Source organism: Aquarana catesbeiana, linkage group LG02 (assembly GCF_042186555.1).
Source record: "Aquarana catesbeiana isolate 2022-GZ linkage group LG02, ASM4218655v1, whole genome shotgun sequence".
Lineage (NCBI taxonomy): Eukaryota > Metazoa > Chordata > Amphibia > Anura > Ranidae > Aquarana > Aquarana catesbeiana.
Window position 1 is genome coordinate 301069974 of NC_133325.1, and position 25380 is coordinate 301095353.

A 25380-nucleotide genomic window follows, 5' to 3' on the forward strand; every position below is an offset into this window, starting at 1 on the left:
TGAGGACACTGGTCCTTCCCTTCAAACAGTCCTGGAGATCATCGGGGAATTTGGGAAACATTTGGGATTGAGCATGAATTGGTCCAAGTCACAAATTCTTCCTCTCGACCTCTCATCCCCTTCCTCCGACGCGGCCTCTCTCCTGCTACAAAGAGTTGCATCTATTAAATACCTGGGTGTGAAAATTACAAGAGACCCCCTTGAATATATAACCAACAACATTGAACCACTTTTCCCCTACTTAAAATCTGTTCTAAGGAACAGAGAAGATTGCACTCCCACAAGAAAAGGTCAATCTCATTGGACAAAGGATGGCACAGATGCAGACAAATCTCCCAGTCACAATGAGAGGGATGTCTTTCTTGGCACATATGACAGCCTCCATCCCGGCAGTCAGATGGGCCAGGTTTCATAAGAGACCCTTCAGTCCTCCTTCCTTCAAAATTTGGGGAAGAAGGGCTTGGAGGACAGAGTATACCTTCCAGCCAAAACAAAGCAAGCCCTATGGTGGTGGTGATGCCAAGCCAATCTACAAGAAGGATTACTGTGGACCTTTCCAATCTCCCGCATCTGACTACAGATGCCAGCAGTTGAGGAAGGGGGGCCATTTGGAGGGACAATAGGTGCAGGGTATCTGGACTCAACTAGAGAGAAAGCACTCATCCAAATACAAAGAACTCAAAGCTGTAGCCAGAAGAATTGCAGCATTTCAAAATCAACATGGGGGACCAGGAGCCCCATTTTGATGAGTATAGCACAGGAAATTTTTTCCTGGGCGGAGCAGAATCTGGAATTCTTTTCAGCAATCCACAGGGGTTCAGAACAACCTTGCTGACTTTTTGAGCAGACAGTTAATCTCACAAGAGGTATGGTCTCTAGATAAATACGGTTTGCGGAAATAGTATCCAAGTGGGGCCTTATAGAGATCGACTTTGCCAGCAGATCGAACACAAAACGAAAGTGTTTTCTCGCTAAACCCAAGGGATCAGCCAGTGGCAGTGGATGCTTTCCAGACCAAATGGACTTTTGGGCTATGTTACGCCTTCCCGCCCCTATATTTAATTTCAAGGATCCTTTCGAAATTCAAGACCGAGCATACATTTCTAATAGCTCCTTCTTGGCCAAAGAGGGCATGGTTTTTGCTTCTGCTATCATTAACAGATCTGCCACCCTGGATGTTGCCTTTCAGTCAGAACCTATTATCCCAGGGCCCAGTCCTCCATCTCAGTCCAGCCATGCTAAACTTAGCGGCATGGTATCTGAAGTAGAGATCCTGAAGTCTTCGGGTCTCTCAGAGTGGTAAAAACTGTTACAAAGCCGCAAACCAGTTACAAGAAAGGTCTGGAGGAAGTTTAACCTTTGGTTAACAGAAAAGGACAAAAAAAAAAAAAAAAAAAAAAGTACGACTCCAACAATTCTAGAATTCTTGCAGGAAGGCATTGATAAAGGCCTGTCCTTAAGCATGATTAGGGTACAAATTGCAGACCTATCAGTCTGCTTGCAGCATTCCCTACAACAGGAACCCCTTATAAGCAAATTCTGTAAGGCAGTTTCAAGACTACGAAGGGTGCCTTGTCATAAGATTCTGACATGGGATTTGTCTATTGTGTTAAAAGCAGTCATTAGAGAGCCCTTTGAGCCGTTATCAAAGGCCTCTTTAAGACTGATTACCCTAAAAAAAAGTTTTTTTCATTGCAATGACGTCTGCTCACAGGGTCAGCGAACTGCAGGCTTGGTCAGTCAGAGAGCCCTTCCTACAGATATTGGAAGATAGGGTTATTCTCAAGACTGACAAGCCATTTATCCCCAAGGTCGCTTCTACCTTTCATAGGAGTCAGGCTATAGTTCTACCCTCCTGTAATAAACCATCTAATAGCAAGGAGGAGCAGCTACATTTGCTGGATGTCAGAAGATGTCTTATTTGCTATTATATGCTATTTGGACGCTACAAAAAGCTTTAGGACGTCAGAGACCCTGTTTATCCTCTTCTCAGGAAATCAAAAAGGTAGATGAGCCTCTAAAGGGACAATGGCTAGGTGGATCTCAGAGGGGTACATGACTTTACACTTGGACTCGCCTATGGAGGTTGAATGCACACTCTACAAGAGCATTAGCCACATCCTGGGCAGAAAGAGCCGGCACTACCCCGAAGCAAATATGTAAGTCTGCCACGTGGTCAAGCATGTCTACATTCATTAGCCATTATCAGTTGGACATTTTAGGTAGGCAAGATCAAGTGTTTGAAAGGAAAGTGTAGTATTTATAAAATTTTAATAGTAATAATAGTAACAACTTACAATTTGAAGAAACAAATGAACAGCATAAACAAAGGAGACTTCCTGTCTCGGCCTCGACCGGAAGTGATGTCACCACGGCTCCTTTCCCTCACGCGTATCGTCACTGACTACGTGACTTTTTCAAAGTTTCACTCTTCAATTGTAAGTTGTCACTATTATTACTATTAAAATTATTTGATAAATACTACACTATGGAGTCTTCCTCTTGCCTTTGCCTTTCTATGCCTTACCATTGAGTGCTGCCAATCTGAGAGCCTGGTTGTTCCTGACATACTGAGGAATCAATCTACCAGATATCGATCGACTAGTGTGGAATACTCAAGCCTTATTTATTTCTATATGAGGTGAGGGGCTGGGGAAACTGTATCACTCACAGTGGTGGAGTACCCTGATTAGAGTGTGGCACATGCTCTTTATGTGTGGAATATTTAAGCTTGATTGATTTCTATATGAGGTGAGAGGCTGGGGGAAACGGTATCCTTCACATCGGATGGAGTACCCTTATTAGAGTGTGGCACATGCACTTTATATCTGGATGAACTGTCCTGGTTATTGGGATCCAGCACAGCTTTTTGGGCTTATTCACACTTATAAAGACTGTGTTGTCACAAATTGATTGCATTTGCACCTTTTTGGAAGTTTTTTACTGTCACTTTGCACTTTATTTTTGGATATTATTACACATTCACTCCATTATTGGTATCCATACCAACTGGTATATTTTTTCCACTTTAATATATACCTGCTATTGTTGCACTGTTTGTGCAGTTATATATTTTTCATTGATTATTTATTTAGCATTATCTATTTAGGATTTGCTTAGCTTTGAGTAAGCGCCACAATTCTTTATTTTCTCATTTATTTTTAGTGTGTGAACACTTTTTTTCTTGTTGGCAGCTGCTATTTTTTATTCTCTCCTTTTATTTTATTTATGTACGTATGTGGTTTGCGCATTAGTAAGTTATCTACACACCCAAACAAAATTGACATCCTTTTTTCCCACAAATAGAGCTTTCTTTTGGTGGTATTTGATCGCCTCTGCGATTTTATTTATTTATTTTAGCTATAAACAAAAAAAAGCGACAATTTTGAAAAAAAAAAAAAAACGCATTTTTTTTTTTTTGCTATAATAAATATCCCCCAAAAATATATTAAACAATTTTTTTCCCTCAGTTTAGGCCGATATGTATTCTTCTACATATTTTTGGTAAAAAAAATCGCAATAAGCGTATATTGGTTTGCACAAAATGTATAGTGTCTACAAAATAGGGGATAATTTTATGGCATTTTTATTTTTTTTTATTAGAAATGGTGGCGATCTGCAATTTTTATCGGGACTGCGACATTATGGCGCAGTCCCGATAAACACACATCGGACATTTTTGACACTTTTTGGGACCATTTAAACAGCGATCGTTGCTATAAAAATGCATTGATTACTGTGTAAATGACACTGGCAGTGAAGGGGTTAACCACTAGGGGGCAGTGAAGGGGTTAAGTCTGTTCCAGGGAGTGATTCTACCTGTGAGGGGGAGGAGCTTTAACACACAGGACAGTGATCACTGGTGTCCATGACAGAGAGCTGTGATCTCTGTCCTGTCACTAGGCAGAACAGGGAAATGCTTTGTTTACAAAAGCATCTGCCCCGTTCTTCCTCTCCGTGACACGATCGCGGGCACATGGACATAGAGTCCGCGGAACCCGTGGTCACGGAGACTGCGGCGGGCCCGCGACACCGCTTCTTATAGGGTACGTACCTCTACGCCCTTTTGCCTACCAGCGCTATTCTGCCTACGTACATCGGCAAGCGGTTAAGCAATAAAACATAAAGCGGTATTACACTATATCCTGCTTTCTGTGGGTCTTTGTTGGGGAGCTATTTCACAGACCTACTTGATGCAAGTTGATATATGCAGTGGAAAGGTGAGAACACTTACATTTGTATACCTGCAAAGCGGATTGGGATCCAGCTTCCTCCATATGATTTCTTGATTGAAATGGGATGCTCAAAGGAGCTACAGAATTGAATGAAGGAGTCCTTCCCATTAGTCATTAGTCATGCTTTGAGGTCACTGTGTGACCAAGGCAATCTGGTGAGCGCATTTTGTTATCACTTTGTGTGAAGCACTTTAAGCAAGTTTATTGAAGCATGTGTGCACTTTATTTTTCACGGTGTTGGAGCATACGCAAGATATGATTATTATGGACTTTTCTGATGGTTTATTTTACATTTTAATCGGATCACCTGGTGACCTGAAAGAGGCCACGCCTCTGAAAACATGTAGTCTTGGCAACCGTTTTTTGTTAGCTAAAGAGGAGACATCTCACTCAACTTGTCCTTCCTCTCCGGCCTCGAGTGACGTCACGCAGCGCTGGCTGGACCGTGCGCGTGCCCTACAGCAGACACAGCCTGACGAAATGAGGAAACAGAGTCCGCAGTAACTTCTCATACCATCACCACTCGTTCTTGGGAGCCAACCCAGTTATACAGGCCAGGAAGGGAGACCTACATCCTGCTGTACATGCGATCTAAGTCCCATGTTTGTGAGTGCAATCCTCTATTGTTTGATTTTGCATTTGTATCATTAAAATGGAATTACACTAACGCAGCCGTGCGCTTTCTTTTCCTTGTATATTTCAGCAAACGTTATCGCGCCTACAAACTATGGGATAGATTTAAGGTCTTTTATTTTTCTTATTGTTTTTACTGTTAATGGCGGCGATCTGCGTGGTGTGTGTGTTTTTTTTTTTTTTTTTTTTTTGCGGGACTGCTACATTGCGGACAAATCTGGGACAAAATGACGCTTTTTGGGGACCGGTGAAATGATTGCATCGATCAGTGCTATAAAAATGCACTGATCGATGTAAAAATGACACTGGCAGGGAAGGGGTTAACTGTTCCCTGGGTGTGTTCTAACTGTAGGTCTGCCTGGGACATGACAGGACACTGTTCCCGATCACTGGGAACAGTAGATCTGTCATGTCATGTCTCCTGTCAGAATGGGGATCAGCCTTGTTTACAAAGGCAGATCTCCATTATGCCATCTGTACTAGGCGATTGCGGGTCACCGGCGGACACTGCGAGAGCGTACCGCTGGCCTGCAACTGACGGATTGCCCAGGGGAGCCAACCTGCCGTAGTACAACTGCGGCAGCTGGTCTAAGTGGTTAACCACTTCAGCCCCAGAAGATTTGGCTGCTCAATGACCAGGCCATTTTTTGCGATACGGCACTGTGTTGGTTTAACTGACAATTGCGCGGTCGTGCGACGCTCTACCCAAACAAAATTTACGTCCTTTTTTTTTCCTCACAAATAGAGCTTTCTTTTGGTGGTATTTGATCATCTCTGTTTTTTTTTTTTTTTTTTTTGCGCTATAAACGGAAGAAAAAAGCGCAAAAATCTTATAAAAAACACAATATTTTGTACTTTTTACTATAATAAATATCCCCATATTTTTTTTTCTCAGTTTGAGCCGATATGTATTCTTCTACATATTTTTTTGGTAATGAAAATCGCAATAAGCGTATATTGATAGGTTTGCGCAAAAGGTATAGTGTCAACAAAATAGGGGGTAGATTTATGGCATTTTTATTATTTTTTTATTTTTACTAATAATGGCGGCGATCTTTATCGGGACTGCGAGACTATGGTGGACACATCGGACACGTTTGACACATTTTTGAGACGATTGACAATTATACAGTGATCGGTGCTGTAAAAATGCACTGATTACTGTATAAATGTCACTGGCAGTGAAGGGCTTGACTGTTCCCACGTGTGTGTTCTAACTGTAAGGGGAGGGGACTGACTATAGGAGATGACAGATCATGGTTCCTAGCTATTACGAACTCACGATCTGCATCTCCTCTCAACAGGTATTTGTGTGTTTACACACACGTCCCTGTTCTGCCTCTAGTACCCGGCAGTCATGGACATCGGCACCCCCGCAGTGCAGCGGGTGCGCGCCTGCTATCCCACTTAAAGGGGCTGATGTACAGCTACGACGGTTCGTGGGATTGTGCCGACCTGCCGCAGTATAATGCAGACGGCTGGTCGGCCACTGGTTAAAATGTCTTATACAGCCCACTTCCTGTTTCTTATCTGTTAAAAAGCCTAGGCTTATGACCTCATGCAGAGTTTGTGAAAGTTTGCCAGGAAGGGAAGGAGGATGAGTCATAAGAGGACCAATGAGAGCTGGAGGTGAGCTCTGTGTTTCTTTCTTTGTAAATTCAGGAAGTGAACAGGCAGCAGCTTCAGCTGCCCACAGTTCAAATGGTTGCAGCCAGACACCGTGGAGGGAGATTTCTGCAGCATATTTGGCAAGTACAGAATCACAGTATATATAAAATATGCAAAGTGGTTGGAGGGGAGCTTCAGAATGGCAAAGATGTGTTTATTACAAATTATGTGAGCAGACTGCAGTTCCTCTTCAAGGCTTTGAGATATTGGTCATCTATTTACTTGCCACAACCTCATCTTTGATATTTTACCAAAAAAGTGGGTTATATATTGCATTTGTGTGCCCTTTAAAAACTTTAGTGTATTTTTTACTGAAATTTTGCACTTGATAAACCATTGTGCAAGCCCCAACAGTCACCCAATAATTTTTCCGGGGAAGGAGTGTTTTAAAAAAATGCCTGTGCTATACTCCTCCGGATCCTTTCTTCTTACAGAGGGCCACCTGCATCATGTCAGAGTGGAGAGAAAGGTATTCCAAGCAGCCTCTCTGCAATAAAATGTAAAATTATAAACTGGGAATGCTGTGCTAGTGTTTACAGGACAGCGGAAGACACAAGAACTGAGTGGTAGCCTTTGGTGTGGGCTTTTAAAACCTCCCTGTGTTTGATTCCTGTAGGAGGAGGAGGAACCAATTTCTCATGACCATCCTGCAGGATGACTTTGGAAAAATTGGAACTAAAACTATTTTATTCTTCAGGGTCTCTGTTTTCATAAAATATATAACATTTTGGGGTTTTAGGTAATCTTCAGGCCTAAAATGTATTTTTTAAATATGTGAAGGAAATGGAAGAACGGCTCTGGCAGTGAAGGAGTTAGGATAATGGGCAAGGATATCTTGGTGCTCTTGGACAATGCAATAGCAGTAGAATTTATCAAAGGGGGGGGGGGGGGGAGGAGACCAGATCACAAATGCTTTTGATCCTGGCCCTGCTGATTCTTTCTTGTGGGGAAAGAGTACCTGGCACCTTTTTGTTGGTAGTTCACGTCAAAGAATCCCTTAGGCCCAATTCACACCTGAGAGTAGTGTTTTTGAGCGTTTTGTTGGGCATATTTGCGCATTTCCATGCAGCGTTTTCTGGCGTTTTTGAGCTAGCTTTGGCATTTTTTTTAATAGCTAATAGGAAAAATGATCGTCTGTTTCATCATTTGTTGCTATGTTTTTAGATTTTGTCATCTGCTTCCTGCTCCAAAAACACCCAAATATGCCCGATTCGAGTGACAAAAAAGGGTCCAGAACTTGTTTGAGCTTCAGGCGACTTGGAGTGGAGATGTGAACCATCTCCATAGAGAATAATGTATTTTTTCCCCTCAAGCATTTTGTAGCTTGAGGCTTCAAGCTACAAAACGCTCAGGTGTGAATGGAGCCTTAATGTCTTGGCAGATTACCTCAGTAGAAACAAGGTTTAGCAAGGGAACTGCAAACTAAATCCAAAGGAGTTCAAAGACATATATCTGGAAGCAGAACTTTTTGCACCAGCAGGAACAGGTACCGTTGTGCGCATAAGTTTACATACCCTGGCAGAATTTGATTTCTTGGCCATTTTTCAGAGAATATGTATGATAACACAAAAACTTTTCTTTCACTCATGGTTAGTGTTTGGCTAAAGCCATTTATTATCAATCAACTTGTTTACTCTTTTTAAATCATTTTGAAAACAAACTACCCAAATGACCCTGATCAAAAGTTTACATAACCCAGTTCTTACATAGTTACATAGTTGGTAAGGTTGAAAAAAGACTCAAGTCCAACTTATGTGTGTGATTATATGTCAGTATTACATTGTATATACCTGTATGTTGTGGTCGTTCAGGTGCTTATCTAATAGTTTCTTGAAACTATCAATGCCCCCTGCTGAGACCACCGCCTGTGGAAGGGAATTCCACATCCCTGCTGCTCTTACAGTAAAGAACCCTCTATGTTGTTTAAGGTTAAACCTCTTTTCTTCTAATTTTAATGAGTGGCCACAAGTCTTGTTAAACTTCCTGCTGCGAAAAAGCTTTATCCCTATTGTGGGGTCACCAGTATGGTATTTGTATATTGAAATCATATCCCCTCTCAAGCGTCTCTTCTCCAAAGAGAATAAGTTCAATGCTCGCAACCTTTCCTCATAACTAATATCCTCCAGACCCTTTATTAGCTTTGTTGCTCTTCTTTGTACTCGCTCCATTTCCAGTACATCCTTCCTGAGGACTGGTGCCCAGAACTGGACAGCATACTGTTCTATTAATGCCGTGTATTGCCCCCTTTAACATCAATGACAGCTTGAAGTCTTTTGTGGATGAGGCTCTTTATCTTCTCCGATGGTAAAGCTGCCCATTCCTCTTGGCAAAAAGCCTCCAGTTCCTGTAAATTCTTGGGCTGTCTTGCTTGAACTGCATGTTTGAGATCTCCCCAGATTGGCTCAATGATATTGAGGTCAGAAGACTGAGATGGCCACACCAGAACCTTCACTTTATTCTGCTGTAGCCAATGACAGGTCGTGTTTTGGATCATTGTCATGTTGGAATATCCAAGTACGTCCCTTGCGCAGCTTCCAGGCTGATGAATGCAAATGTTCCTCCAGTATTTTTTGATAACATACTGCATTCATTTTGTCATCAGTTTTGACCAAATTTCCTGTGCCTTTTTGTAGCTCACACATCCCCAAAACATCAGCGATCCACCTCTGTTTCACAGTAGGAATGGTGTACCCTTTCATCATAGGCCTTGTTGACTCCTTTCCAAATGAAGCGTTTATGGTTGTGGCCAAACAGGTAAATTTTAGTCTCATCACTCGAAATGACTCGATGCGCCAGAAGGTTTGAAACTTGTCTCTGATGTTTGGTGTATTGTAAGCGGAATACTTTGTGGCATTTGCGTTGTAATGGCTTTCTTTTGGGGACTCGACCAGCATCCCATCTTTCTTTAATTGCCTCCTTATTGTGCATCTTGAAACAGCCACATGTTTTTAGAGAGCCCTGTATTTCACCTGAAGTTATTTGTGGGTTTTTCTTTGCATCCCAAATAGGGGTGCAACGGATTATCACCGATCCGTGATCCGAACAGTTCAACCTGTTTGGATCGGCACACATGCGCTCCGCGGAGCGCGCCGCTGCCTTGGCCTTAGGAAAGGCCGCAGCTTCGGCCTAGCTCCGGAGCGGTGGCCATCTTGGTACACCCGGTGGCCGTTTACCACGTGATCGCTCCGTCAAATGTTGTCATGACGCCGGTTCCTCTCTCCCCTCTGTGTACTGATCTGTACAGTGGAGGGGAGAGATCGGATGGCAGCAGTGCCAATACTCTGCCATACCCTGCCAATACTCTGCAATACCCTGCTAATATATTATTACAGTGGGGCAGATTGTGGATATTATTACAGTGGGGGAGATTTTTTTTTTGTTCCGAAAATGATCCGAACCGTGACTCCTGATCCAAGGAACGATCCGAACCATGAGTTTTTTGATCTGTTGCACCCCTAATCCCAAACAATTTTCCTGGCAGTTGTGGCTGAAATTTTACTAGGTCTACCTGACCGTGGTTTGGTTTCAACAGAACCCCTCATTTTCCACTTCTTGATTAGAGTTTGAAAACTGCTGAATGGCATTCTCAATTCCTTGGATATCCTTTTTCTTCCTTTTTTTTTTTTTTTTTTTTTTTTTTTTTTTATCCCTTTCCTGTTTTATAAAGTTCAACTACCTTTTCCCACAGATCCTTTGACAATTCTTTTGCTTTCCCCTTGGCTCAGAATCCAGAAACGTCAGTGCAGCACTGGATGAAGATGCAAGGGTCTGTTAGGAGTCCAGAAACGCATTAAATATTTATAATATATATATCAAGCAAGTAAACAGATCACAGGTGAGGATGGTTACCTTTTTAATAGCTATTCAAACCCCCTTTGTGTCAACTTGTGTGCATGTTATCAGGCCAAAATCACCAGGGTCATCTGGGTAGTTGTCATTATGATTTAAAAAGAGTAAACACAGTTGATTGATAATAAATGCCAGGGTATGTAAACTTATGAGCACAGCTGTAAGTGGAAAAGTATTTTTCAATTGAGAAGGCACTAGGGACAGATGCTATATCCCACAGGTGGAACTTCAACCTAAGTTATGTCTACCCTCTATTTGCTATTCTCCCCTATATGATCATAAAGGTGAGAATAGGGTCCAGATATTCTTATAGCCCTGTGGTGGCCATCTAAGTGTTGGTCCTCAGCACTCCTGTCTCTGTCAATCTCTCCTCCTTGGGTCATGCTGGATTGTCTTCAGCAGGGGCCGATGGTGTACCCAAACACTCAACTCTTTTGACTAAAGGCCTTGAAGCCGAGAGGGTGATTCTCGGGTGCTGTTTAGATAGGGTTCTACAAACCCTCTTCTGTAGCTTCAAACTTTCTGCCAGCAAGATATATTAGAGAAAGTGTGAAAAGCTTTTCTTATTTATCACAGGTACTAATATAGTGCTCTCAATTTACATATATAGTACATTCACATCAGTCCCTGCTCTCAAGGAGTTTACAATCTCTAAGGTTTCTAACTTGCATTCATACATATATACCAGGGCCAATTTAGACACTAGCCAAATAACCTATCAGCATGTCTTTGGAGTATGGGAAGAAACCAGAGTACGCGGAGAACATGCAAACTCCATGCAGGTAGTACCGTGGTTCAGATTCGAACCGACGACCCTAGTGCTTTCAGGTGTAACTGCTAACCACCTAGGGTTTTTCATATAGTAGCCTCAGAGTTCAAATTTTGGCTTTATCTGTTTTCCTAGATCCCAATTTAACTGAGCCCCTTTATCAAGAGAATCCTACTGCCCAGAGAATGTTGTACATGAACAATATTTTGGATTATGGCCCCTTGGGATTTGTCTCTGGTGTTTTGACTAAAGAGCCTTTTGAGACTTTTTGAAATGTTTGCCCATCTTACTGGCCATTATGTCAACTAAAAGTAGATCTCTACTTGACTATTCTTGAATAGTTTTTGATTTACTAAAACTGGAGTGTGCAAAATCTGGTTTCTATGCAAAGCTGCACCAATCAGCTTCCATTTTTTTGGTCAAAGCTTAATTGAACAGCCTGAAGTTAGAAGCCGGCTATCAGGCACAGCTGCACCAGATTTTACACTCTCCAGTTTTAGTAAATCAAACCCTATGTATCTTCCAAAGATATCAACATTCCATATTAATGTCACATTTTGAAAGTCCCATAAGAATGGGTTACAGTTCCATGCTTTGGATGTCATAAGGTGTTTTAAAGTCTTTAGAAAATTCTAAATATTTCAAAGATCCAGCTACCTTTTTGGTCATGTTTAATGGTCCGAATAAAGTGACATTAAACTCTACTCAAAGTTCACAACTAGGTCTGCATGTTTTGTTCAATTCCTGCTGCAGATTACTTGCAGTTCTGGTGTTGCTGGCAGTAACCTTATGGAAGTTTATCTTTTGTTTCTAGAGATGAACTAGGTTGAGATTAATTCAGACCTGCCTCTTTCTGACAGGTATAGGTCTTAATCCTTTTGTAGTCGATGTCACAGCTATATTTGTCAAGTTTATTAGCTAGGATATGACATGGGCAAATCTAGAAACTCAGACTATTTTTACACTAAATTTTCTAGACGAAATTTCTTGCTCTTTGAATCCCTTGTACAGTATAGACCTTCAAATCCTATCTGCATTTGTTGGGGATTTTAAACAAACCACTGCAGAATTTTAAGGTGCACATTCCAAGGAAAACTTTTTAGCCCAAGGTACTCAATAGTGGAACCTTGGATTACGAGCATAATCCGTTCCAGGAGAATGCTTGTAATCCAAAGCACTCGCGTATCAAAGCGCATTTCCCCATAGAAGTCAATGGAAACGAAGATAATTAGTTCTCCATTGACTTCTATTGCATGCAATACCGCTTGTGGCCAGAGGAGGGGGGGGGCCTCGGGGACAGCTTGGCTGAACTCTGAAATCCTCGGAAAGGCTCGGGTACTGAGTGTTTCAGAATATTTCCAAACCGTTCCGAGTGTCACCGGCCCCCCGCACCTCTGGCCAAATGCGGTACTGCACACTCCATTGGCTTGAATCCTGCTTGTTTTGTGAGACAGCACTCGCGAACCGAGTTAGGATTTAAAAAGAAAAAAGTTGCTCGTCTTTCAAAACGCTCGTTAGCCACGTTACTTGTAAACCAAGGTTCCACTGTATCTGAGTGCAGTTGTTAGCCAGTTGGTTTATCTCCCCTCCGGTCAAAAATATCTATTTATGGTTTGTATTATCTCCTAAGTCCTGTAAGCACCCCTGACTGTTTTACAGCAGTTATGTCTTTTGCTGACCATTAATACTGTTACTAATAGAAAAGCAGACACCCAGGCAGGCATGAATTCAACAGTTACCAGACACAGTAGACCAGATAACTTTTGATTCCTAGCACACCAAAAAAAAAAAAAAAAAATACAGGAAAACTTCTGATAAACAGGTGCTATAGTCCCCAAATACAGTTTCATCCTATAACTAGTAACCAAAAAAGAACAGGGATAGCACACTATACAGTGATGCTCATTTAAAAGTTTTAAGCAAAATTGCTTTTAGTATACTTGCCATAAAAAGCAAAAATATCTGACGTTTCCTGCTCTAGTTTTTGGTGTGCTAGGAAATATCTATTTACTGTTTGTAAGTTGGATACCATAGTGATGATTGATTGTAGACACGCTGCACTAGATGCCCCTATCCAGCTTTCCAAGAACAGATTGGGGACAGTTTTTTTTTTTTTGTAGTGCACCCACTGATGGTGACTGATATCTTTAAGCCACAGCCTCCTTTAGAAAGATGAAATCCCCTTTTGTCATCCCAGATGATCCCATGAAGAGCACCCTGGATATTTCTTCCACTCTAGGTGGCTCAAGCAGACTATTTGTTCAGATTTTAACCCTTTCAACGCCAAGTCCGTACGCCGTATGGACCTACAGAAGTGCCGGTAGGTGGCCAAGTCAGTACGGCATACCTCTTTTCTCCCTCTCCTATAAATTTCTATGGTCACTTCAATGACCATAAGCTTATATCAGAATTGTTGAGCAGACTCTGCTGAACAATTCTATAACTTTGATCAGCGGATTACAACCCGCTGATCAGTCATTAACCCCTGATGTGACCCATGCCGCGGCTTCCTTGTCCCCAGCCTCTCCACCCCCCGCCACGCCCTTCCATCTGAAACTGCCCCCCCAACTCTCCTCATCTATCCACTTCACCTCCCATGCAAACCCGCTCCCTGCAGCCACCATCATTAGCCGTCATCCCTCCTCTTCCATTCCCACTGGCTTCAGGTGCTGCATGGGGCTCCAAATGTGTCCCACCGCCAGTCAAATTGCCCCCCCCCCCAACTGCCCCCGCACCCCCGATCCATGACTGCTCCGAGCGGCATCCCCTTCACCTCCCTACGCCTGCAGCTTCTCCCTGCACAGATCTCTGTGATCTGTCACCTTGGAGAGCGTGGCGGGTAGGGTTGAAGTTGGGGTTTGGAAAACGTGTTTACTAAGCTCCCCCTTGTAGAAGAGAGGGTGTATGCAGCGATCACTACTGATCACTGCTATATGCCCACTGACAGCTGATACATTGTAACACTCACAGTTAACAATATATCAGAATGTCATTTTCTGAATAAATGGAATCTCTATACAGATTCTCATTCATTCAAGTAAAGTGATACAGTAAATGGGACTATCTTCAGTCCCTTTCTCTGTCTCAAAAAAATAGATATGGGAGTCTGTTTAGACCTCAGATATCTCACCCCCCCCCCCCCCCAAAATAAAAAATTGAAAATAAAATGACTGTAAAAAAAAAAAATGTGTAAAGTAAACAAAAAAAAAAAAAGACCCCACAAACATAGACCCCCAGGTCTGCCTGCACTCACCCCTCCACGGTGACTGTCCCCCCACCCTGCACTCACCTCTTAATGGATACCTCCGCTTCACCTCCCGGCCAACCCAAGCCGGAAGACTATAACGAATATTAATTTGCTATTGTCACGAGTGGGTAGCTCCTTTTTATTCTACTGATCATGTGCTTTCAGAAAATATATGGTTTGGGGTGTTTTTCACAAATTCTGAAACCTATAAGTGAAAAATAAAAAAGCAAAGTAAAAATTGCAAAAATGGTCTAGCGACCTAAGTGTACAAAATGGAGCACAGGGCCTGGCAGCGAAAGGGTTAATGCCAGGGTCCCCCTTTTCCATTTAAGGCTTTCTACTAGGACAGCGATCACTTCTTGCCTTTTTAGCATCAGGCCTCTGTTTGCAAGATATGCAGGGCTGCCACCTGGTCTTCTGTTCACACTTTTCTACACACTGTAAAATTATTTTCTTCAAATTCATTGAGGGACACTGGTCCCACCTGTCTTTGTTTATATTCTTAATCCTGCTTTGCCACAAAACTGAGGGGTGCTGGTAGCAGTAGGGATTATACCCTGGGCTGACCCAATAATTTACTTTATTTTTTTCCTTTGCCAATGTCCAATCCTCCTGTAGGCCACATAACTGGAAGGTTTAAGACTTGAAATTAAACTTAAAGTAAAAGATATTTTAAATATTCTGGATTATTTAAATTGAGCATAATATAATGAAAATAGTCATAAGCAGTGGTAATCTTTACTGAAGCCTACACATTAAGTTATTGGCATATCCAGAGAATGCCTACCTCTTCTACTAAACTTACCTACTGTTTGTTTAAGGTAATGTGACTAAACATCATTTGTCAAGTTTTGGCTGTCTGCATACATGGCCAACCTAAATTAAAGGATAGGATGATTTTGTTCACCTGATGTCCCATTTCAGCTTTTTCTTGTACACACATATTATCTACTAATGTAAATATGCATATTTATATAAATGCTTGTAACAATGTAAAAAACTTGTTAGATTTTTCTGATGAACCTGTTATTCTTTAGTTTACTGTATATTTTTACTTGCAGAATGAACTGGAAACAGCGTGGGGAGTGCAAGTGTTTGACAGATACACAGTGGTCCTTAATATTTTCCAATACAATGCCCGCACAAAAGAAGCCAAGCTACAGATTGCACTGGCTAAACTTCCATTACTAAGGTAGACACACTGTAAATATAACAACTTATGATTTATGAATGAATGAATGATTTGTAAAGCGCTGCAAATGCGAACTGAATCGCCTCAAGGCGCTGATGCGTTGTGTTGTCAAGCTTCACTAGAAGAGGTAGGTCTTGAGTTTTTTCCTGAAAGCCAGATGTTTTTCTTCCATGCGGATGTAAGTTGGAAGAGAGTTCCATAGCCGAGGTCCCTGGACTGCAAATCTTCGTTCTCCCCTTGCTTTGTAGCGGTATTTGGGAATGAGGAGTAGGTTTTGGCTAGATGATCGCAGATTGCGATTCGGTGTGTAATGTTTTATTTTCTCTCGGAGGTATTGAGGGGCGTTTCCATGTATGCATTTTTGGGTGAGGCAGAGCGTCTTGAAAGTGATCCGATTCTTTACTGTTAGCCAGTGTAGGCTCCTCAGGGATGGGGAGATGGACTCCCAGGGTTTTTTTCCTGTTATTAGTCTTGCCGCCGCGTTTTGAATGGCCTGTAGGCGCGTAAGCTGATATTGGGGTAATCCTAGATAGAGTGAGTTTGCGTAATCGAGACGGGAATTAATGATTGTTCCAACTACTGCTGCTTTGTCATCTTCTGGGATGAAGGGGATGAGTCTGCGTAACTTGCGGAGGAGATGGTGCGATCCACTAACTACTGATCCTATTTGCGCATCCATTGTCATTTCTGGGTCCAAGATAATTCCAAGACTTTTTGCCTTGGTGCTCGGAGAAATGGTCTGTCCGAAGATGGCGGGGGTGTCCATGGAGTCTTTGTTTTGGGATTTTGGTTAGCGTGTAGGTAGAGAAGTTCTGTTTTTGACTCGTTGAGTTTGAGGGAACTAATGGTCATCCAGTCATCTATTGAAGTGAGGCATTTCTCTAGTTGCTGAAGGTGGTCTTTTTGTCCGGTGATCTGAAAGTAGATTTGGGTATCGTCTGCGTATGAGTGGAAGCAGTGGTCTGATTTTCTGATGATATTGAGGAGAGGGCGGATGTAAATGTTGAATAGCACTGGCGACAAGGGGGAGCCCTGAGGGACTCCACAGGAGATTGCCTGGGTTTCTGAGGTAAATGCTCCTAGTTTCACTGTCTGCGAGCGATTCTCTAAGAAGGATGCGAACCATTTTAGACTAGACTCTGTGGCTCCTGCTACTTCTGTGAGCCGGCCAAGTAGAGTATTGTGGTCCACTGTGTCAAATGCTGCGCTGAGGTCTAACAGTACCAGGAGACACGATTCTCCGTCATCTGCTGCTTCGAGTGCATCGTCCCATACTTTTAGAAGTGCTGTTTCCGTGCCATGGCCTGGGCGGAAACCTGATTGTAGAGTGTCCAGAATTGAAGCGTGTCAAGATGGCGTTGTAGCTGTTGTACTACCGCTTTCTCCATAATCTTGGAGACGGTGTTGAGGCTTGTTATCGGTCGTCAGTGGTTGGGGTCTTTAGGGTCAAGATTGGGCTTCTTTAGCAGGGGTTTGACGATGCCTTGCTTGAGGGTGGTTGGTACAATCCCTTCTTTGAATGACTGATTTATGAGGTGTGTTATAGTTGGAGCCAGGATGTCGGCGTATTCTTTCAGGAGTTTTGTGGGAATGATGTCGTTTGGTGATGTGCTGTCTCGAAGGCTTCTCATAATGTTTTTTTGTCGTGTCAGTGGTGATTGGGCTCAAGAAGAAGTCTGGCGGTTGTGTGCTGTTCGCGTCCATGTCTTCTTTTTGCTTTGGTTGGGTAGGGTTGGTTGCTTTTTTCTGTTGAATTGATTCCCGAATGCTGTCGATTTTGTCAATGAAAAAATTAGCTAGCTCATTGCAGTATTCTTGAGTATCGTTTGCTGGGGGCTCTAAGCAGGTTGGGTTCATTGATTCGGCGACTATTTTGAAAAGTTCCTGCGGCCGGTTTAAGGCGGTTGAGATGGTGTTCGAGAAATGTTCTTTTTTGGCTGTGAAAATCGCTTTGTGGTATTTCACAGTGAGTATTTTGTAGTTTGTATGGTTGGTGGGATTTCTTCTCCATGCTCTTTCTGCTCTTCTACGTTCTTGCTTGAGTAGAGTGAGGGTGCCGTTGAACCATCTCGAGTTTTTTTTTGCGGATGAGTGTTCTGCGTTTTGGCACTACTGAGTCTGCTGTTTGTAGTAAAGCCTTGTTTAGGGAGTTGAGTGTTTGTTCCGTTGAGAGGTCTACATTTAATGATTGTATTTTGTTTGATAATGTGGATTTGAAGAGTTCAGAATGCAGTTTCTTCCGGGATCTGTTCCAGTGTGTTGTTGAATGTTTCTGTTTTTGGAGGATGGCGTTGGTGGTGATATTGAATTTGATGGCGTAGTGGTCCGTCCATGGTAGTAGAGTGTTGTCGGATATGTTGATGTCCATGTTCTGTTGAAAGATGAGGTCTAGGGTATGTCCTGAACCATGCGTGGGAGTCTTTATCAGCTGCTGAAGACCTAGCTCTTCCAGTTGGTTGATGCAGGCGGTCGCAATAGGATCTTGTGTGGAGTTTGCCCAAAGGTTGAAGTCTCCATGTACCAGAAGGTTTTTGGTTTTCAGGGTGTGCATTGAGATGAATTCCGTAAATGGTGTGAGGAGATTAGTCTTTGGTCCTGGTGGTCTGTAGCATAGTAATATGTGAATGGTGTTTTGGGGTTTAGTTTGAAGTTGCAGGGGGAGTATCTCCATGAAATGCACCGAGTTCTGTGAGGTTGGTTTGGTGACGGCAAGGTGCGATTTGAAGATCACTGCTAGGCCTCCTCCTTTTTTTTCCTGTTCTGTGCTCGGTAAGGATGCTGTAGTTCTCTGGTACCAATTCAGTTAGAATGGTGTTGCAGTCAGATGTTAGCCAACTTTCCGTAATGAAGAGGCAGTCTATGTTGTTGATGATGAAGTCGTGGATTTCTAGTCTGTGCTTTACTGCAGATCTCGTATTAATCAGGGCGCATGCTAGTTGTTGTAGTTGGATTGGTGTCTCTCTGTATTTGATGGTAGCTTGTAGGTTGGTCCTCAGTAATTTTTCTTTTCTTAGTCTTTTTTGAGTGGCGGTTGGTAGAGTTGAACCGATGTTTCTTAGCCTGTGGAGTGCGTCCGCGGTGTACTTGAGATTACACATGGTGATGCAAGAAGGTTGCTGAAGGAGGGTGATGGAGGCTGCTTACCACCCTCCCCGTTGATCCAGAGGAAGGCGAAAAAACCTTTGTCTGAGCTGGCCAATTGCTACAGCAGTAGGAAAAATTCCTTCCTGACCTCCCGAGGGGCGATCGGCTCAAGGACCCTGGATCAACAGCTGTGGTACCCCGGTGGCTTACCTGTGCAGGCTGGTCTGGAGGATGATGGTGGGGGGTAAGGGGATCTGGCCCTACTTACCGGTTAAAGTGATGCTGCGACTGGGTTTAGGCGGAACTTAAGATGGACACTGGTCTGGTCCAGTGTTTCCGGTGGTAGGCTGTGCCCACGCAGTGAAGTCAATGTAGAGGAGGGGGTGTTCCAGGAGTGGGGGCACAGGGCCCGCTGGACAGGTGTGGGTGCTGGGTGGCAGGAGCTAGGCCGCAGCCGTGGTCTGTCCCCCAAGTCTATCAGCTAGAGAGCAGGTGATTGGACGGCGGCTGCGGTGGTGCCCCGGGTGGGCTGAGGAGGGGGTGGTGAGGGATCGTGATCTTTGCCTGGGGGGGGGGGGCGGTCCCGGTACTAACCTGCTGGGGAGGGGGGGTCCGGGCTGAGCTCCGGGTGGAGGATCGGCCGCACTGGGGGGACCAAGATGGCTGACGGGATGTATCCGAGCCACGGGTAGTCCAGATGCTCGCTCTCTGGAGGTTGCAGGTCCTGTGAAGGATGGTGGTAGGTCCTAGTACTACCTGCCTGGGGGGTCCGTGGATGAGCTCTGGGTGGAGGTGGTGATCACAGCCGAGTGGGTGGACCAAGATGGCCGACGGCCCGGGCCGCGGTGGGAGTGCTGTGGCGGAGGGGGGAGTATGGTGGTGGGGATGCTGGTGACCTGGGCTGGGGGTCCGCTAAGGCCGAGGTCCTGGTGGTGTTGCTGGGTGTCTGGCTGATCTCCGGGCTAGGCCCGAGCCGCGGCTGTCCGGTTGTTTGATACCGGTGCGACTACAGGCCCGTCCGGATGGCGATGGGGGTTGGTTCGCTCGGAAAGGAGGTGATCCTAGGGCCTGGTGGCCGGCCCGCCGATCCGGTTAGGGGCGGAGTTTCCTAACGGCGCTCGGCCGACCGCCGAGTGTCCTGTAGGAAGGGCCTGTACGGCTGCCGGTTGGGACTCGGGTTCCAGATGGAAAGGCGATGGATACCCGATGTGTAGGTAGGGGGCCCCGCAGGTTCCCCTGGGGAGTCCGGGAATAGTCCTGGGATTGCTGCAGCCGGAAGGCTGGGGCTGCTGGATGGCTGGAGCTTGCTGACTCAATGTCTACTCTCTCCTAACAACGCTCTAACAACACTGACACTGTCTGGAGCAGGTCACATGTCAGGTGTTCTGTAGTTTATAGTTGGCATTGATTGGCTCCCGCTGCTGTCAGTCAATTAGCCAATGGTGCTGCTGCTGTGTCTTAGCCATTCAGAAGACCTGAACAAAATAATGGAGTAGGCAACTACATGGCAAATGAGGTTTAATGTGAAGAAATGTAAGGTAATGCACTTGGGAGCTAAAAACTACTCACTAGGGGGAGAGCCTCTGGGGGAATCAAGGATGGAGTAAGATCATACAGACATAGTAGAAGACAGACTGAGCAGCAGCATGCAATGTCAATCTGCAGCTACCAAAGCTGGCAGAATATTAGCATGCATAAAAAAGGGGATATACTCCAGAGATAAAACTATAATCCTGCCACTTTATAAAATTCTGGTTAGGCCACATCTGGAGTATTCCGTCCAGTTCTGGTCCCCAGTCCTCAGAAGGGATGTGCTGAAGAGAGTCCAAAGAAGGGCAACTGTGCTGGAGAGAGTCCAAAGAAGGGCAACGAAATGAATACGGGGATTGGAGTAACTACAAGCACTCAATTTATTCTCGTTGGAGAAGAGACGCTTGAGAGGGGATATGATAACGATTTACAAATGCCTTAATGATGATGATCCCAGCATAGGAAAAAAACAATTCAGTCTCAGGGAGTGTAAAAGAGGACACAGGGCCACACAATGATTGGAGGAGAAGAGGTTTATCCTAAAGCTGCTCAGAGAGTTTTTCACTGTCGGGGCAATAAGGAGGTGGATCTCTCTTCCACAATTGGTAGTGACCGCAGGGAATATTGATATTTTTAAGACTCCTGGACGTCCATGTTAGTGAACACAATATACAGGGATATGGGAAATGATTATAAACAATGACACCGGTACACCAGCACAGTTGAACTGGATGGATGTTGTCTTTATTCAACCTTACCTACTATGTAACAATGCTTGTCAACATGAGTTCTAAGGCACTCCATTTTCAGCCATGTAACTTTCAGATTTCACTGTACTCCACCGAAAATACCTGCCACCCTTTTGAAAATAAGGATACTTATCCTGGTGTTTATTTCTAAATGAAGCCTTATATTACTTTGTTGCTAACACAGAAATTAATTGTGAAAGTACCATAAAAGTAACGTAAAATCAAGTGACATGATGCTGTTCCTCCTATTTCACAAGTGGTTGAAAAGGAGACAATGCTACAGAGGTCTAAGCTGGTTAAATATGCTGTCAGGTGACTGTGCGTCAGTTTGCTTTGTAAAACACTCAGTAGGCATCTTGCCATAGGTGCCGCAATGGACATAGAACTGCTGATGTCCGAAACTCTGGTGGCACTGGAAAGGTTTATTCCCTGCCTTTTTATTGTGGTGCTTTCACTACAGCCCATAGGAACTGTTTTCAAGATTTGGGACCAAGAGTTAGTGCCATATATAGCAAGTATGCTGGCAGCAGAGCAATAAAAGGTAATGTATACTGATTAGTGATAGGGATTGCTACAGTTTTTAAAAAATCCACCTAAAAGAGTAATGATGTTGTATGGGATTTATACAGTCTGAGCTGTGCTTTTACAAAATGGTGGGAAACGGTATAATATTATTATTAATAGTCCAAACAGGCTATTTAAAAGTGTCTGCACATGTGTTTTATATTTTCTCAAATTGCCTTTCAGGACAACCTTAAAGAGAGCGCAGCTCCGCCCATTTTCCAGGAAACACATGCAGCCTTTAAATCCCTCCTCTTCCACTATGGCTTCAGTTATTGTGTTTCCTCCGCCATGGTGCAAGGGCGGGGGGTGTTCCGGAGTCCCCTGTCTCTCCAGCTCAGGGAATGCAAGGGCCCGCAGGAGGCGTCTATGTGCCCGGGGTCCGCTGGCATGGCCTTGGTGGCCGGCCGGGTGCCGCTGCTGGTAAGCAGCATTTCCCGCATGTCGGTTCCGGCCAAAGGGTGACGTCATGTCTGGTGACGCGGCTTCCTGGGGGGAGGCAAGTGGTTCCAAGCGCCTGGAACGCAGAGACCAGGGGGCAGATCTGTCGACCGGCGCTTCTGGTTCTGGCCCTCGTTGATGATGCCGGGACCAGGTAATTCAAAAACCAGATGGTTTTCTCAGTACCCTGCTGCATTCTCTGCTAAGATGGAGGAGAGACTGATGCCTACAGCAGAAGCAGACGCTCCAGGTACTGGTCAGGCTCAGGTAAGAGGGTTACAGTGGTACCTTTTTTATTCTTGTCCATATGGGCTTATGTTGTGGTTGTTTGGTTGGGAGCCTCCCTGCAGGGAGCCTGTGGCTGCACAGTCGCAGGTTACTCAGCTCGGACCCTGCAGTTTGGACTTGGTGGTTGCTGAGGGATTGCACTAATCGGGGCATGGTTTTCCTTCTGTCTAGTGGTGGTCTACCTGTGCACTAAGGGTTGGAAAAGTTGTGTTAGGGGCCCTTGATTGAATTTTTTTTCTCATTGCAGGAAAAAGCTTTAGGAAAATCCAAGCATTCAAACCCACCAAGTCAGAGGAAATGCCCTTCCTGCAAGAACCCCCTCAGAGATTCATGGCAGAAGGCAATGTGCAGGTCCTGTATTAAGGATTGTTTGAAGAGGAAACGTCCCAACAATACAAGGACTTGTCTTCAGTTTGAGCTTGTTGAGTTCAGTCAAATCCATGCTGGTACAGAGCCTGGCAGGTCAGGTTGAGTCCCAGCAGCCACTGTCCAGCCTGAGGGCATCCACCTCTAGACCAGTAGAGGTCGCGGATTTAGGGGATCAGGCGGCAAGTACTTGTCACTCCCTCAGGGATTCAGACGAGGAAGAAGACTGTAGCCAAGCCTCTAGGTATAAGCTATCTTTGGTGGAAGTGGATGACCTGAGCGTGATCTACACTACTCTTGAAATCCAGGAGGAAATGGTGCAGCTGTTGGTTCACGATAAAATGTACCAAGGACTAGATGACACTTAACAGTGTTCCCAGTCCATAGAATCCTCTCAGATACGGTAAAGAAAGAATGGAAGGACCCGGAGAGAGGCCCTTCTTTTCCAAGACCCTTAGGAGAAGGTTTCCCTGTGAAGATAAGGAGTCAGAGGTATGGAATAAGAAACCACGGGTAGATGCTGCATTCCCAGGTTTCCCATCGCACAGACCTAGCATTCAAGGACATTGGGGCTCTGAAGGATGCAATGGATAAAAGAGTGGACTCTGTCCTGAAAAAAGCCTGGGATTCCACATCAGCCAGGCTCAAACCCGCTTTGGCTTTCACAGTTGTTGCAAGGAACCTAGAATGCTGGGTAGAGAAGCTGAAAGGCCACGTAGGGGCAGGTACATCGCAGAAAGATCTTTTGGAGTCCTTTCCTTTGTTACTGAAGGCAGTAAAGTACATGGCTGATGCATCTGCCGAATCAGTTAGGATGTTAGCAAGGTTGTCGGCGCTGGTGAATTCAGCCAGACGTGCTGTCTGGCTAAAGACTTGGTCTGGTGACACAGCTTCCAAGATTAAGCTATGCGGCCTACCTTTTTCGGGTGATCTTCTTTTTGGTCCAGACTTTGAAACAGTCCTGGACAGGATGGCCGACAAAAAGGCTTTCCCTTCCAAGAAGAAACAACAGATCAAAAATAATTTTCACGCTGTTCAACAGCCCAACAATGAAGACCACAAGAACTGCTGGGTCTCCCAAAGGGGTAAGGGAAGAGGAGGAGTTCTCTTCAGATTGCACCCCCCCCCCCCCCCCCCAAGATTGTCTACCTTACATCTAAAGTGGAAAAAAACTTCAAGCCTGCTCGTGAAAAACGTAATCTCTCAGGGATACAGTCTGGAGTTTTCAGAGCCCCCCCCCCCCCAAAGCAGATTTTATGTTACGGCCCTTCCAAGGGATAAAGAAAAAGCCTCCGCATTGATGAGCCTGCTGCAGGATCTGATTCAACAGGAAGTGATTATCCAGGTCCCAAAACATCAGGAAGGCCGAGCCTTCTTCCCACATCTTCCTGGTGAAAAAGCCTTCGGGGAAGTATCGGTTGATTCTGAGCTTAACCGCTACAAACGTTTCAGGATGGAAATGATCCATTCAATCACAAAATTGCTGACTCCAGACTGTTTCATGGCATCCCCAGATCTAAGGAATGCTTATTTGCACGTCCTGATAACTCATGCTTTCCACTGCTTTCTCCATCTGGCCCTCGACCTGGGATCTTCAGAGCTCTGCCGTTTCACTCTCCCCCAGAATCTTTACAAAGATGATGGTGGAAGCCCTGGAACCTCTGAATCTAAGAGGGATTTCAGTCATCCCATATCTGGACGACCTGTTTTTCGTGGACTCCACAGAAAGTTTTTCTGCCACAGGAGAAGAACCAGTCGGTGGTGAGACAGATTCAAAACAATCTCTGTTTCAGTCCGATCAGCCATGGCAGTCTTAGGCCTTCTCACGGCATCGATCCCAGCTATTCTGTGGGCCAGATTACATTCCAGACCCCTCCCAGCTGTGCTGCGCTTCCCCCTCTTGCCCCTGATACCACTGGTTCTAAGGAAATTGAGGGAGGAAAATACCAACCTGATCGTAGTCACTCCCTTCTGGCCAAAAAGACCCTGGTTCGCGACACTACTAAACCTAGCTGCAGAACCTCTATGGAAGCTGCCGCCCAGAAAGAACCTGCTAGTGCAGGGGTCTGTACCATCCAGAAGCAGACCGGCTACATCTAACTGCTTGGTTTCTGAAGACCTCCTGAAAGCCAAGGGACTGTCCGATAAATTAGTGAAGACCCTACTTTCCAGTAGAAAGGAGGTAACTCGGGCCATATACCTGAAATTTTGGAAAAAGTTCAATTCCTGGTGCACCACTAAGGGCCTCCGGGTCAAAAGTTTAGTGTCAATCTTAGAATTTCTCCATGACGGAATGGAGAAGGGGCTGGCAGCCAGCACCCTGAAGACCCAGGTGGCGGCTCTATCTTTTTTTTTTTTTTTTTTTTTTTTTTTTTTGAGAAGACTCTATCCAGAGAAATCTTAATTTCAAGAATTTTTTTTTTAAGCACTTGCACGAAAGTTTTCCCCAGTTGAGATTTGTCTGTTTTACAGGGTCTCACAGGAGCTCCGTTTGAACCCTTACAAGAAGCATCCTTACAAAACTTAGTTCTTAAAACAAAACAATTTTTCTGGTAGCCATCGCGTCGGCAAGAAGAGTCAGTGAGCTTCAGGCCCTGGCAGTCACAGAACCCTTTCTAAAAGTTTTTTTTCAGACCGGGTGATCCTTCAAACAGATCCAGCTTTCCTATCTAAGGTTTCTTCAACCTTTCACTGTTCACAGGAAATAGTCTTGCCCTCTTTCTCCTCAGCTCCTGGCAATCCAGGAGAAGCTTTCCCCACATTGGATG

The 25380-nt window shown here is 44.5% G+C and overlaps 1 protein-coding gene across 2 annotated transcripts in view; it reads left to right on the forward strand.

Annotated features, from left to right (window-relative positions):
• GTPBP6 (GTP binding protein 6 (putative)) overlaps positions 1-25380 on the forward strand; it is a 78013-nt gene that overhangs the window by 16383 nt on the left and 36250 nt on the right. For both annotated transcript variants that reach the window (XM_073614589.1, XM_073614590.1), the window contains exon 4: positions 15463-15593. In XM_073614589.1, the coding sequence (XP_073470690.1) occupies positions 15463-15593 (131 nt within the window). The remainder of the gene's footprint in view (positions 1-15462; positions 15594-25380) is intronic.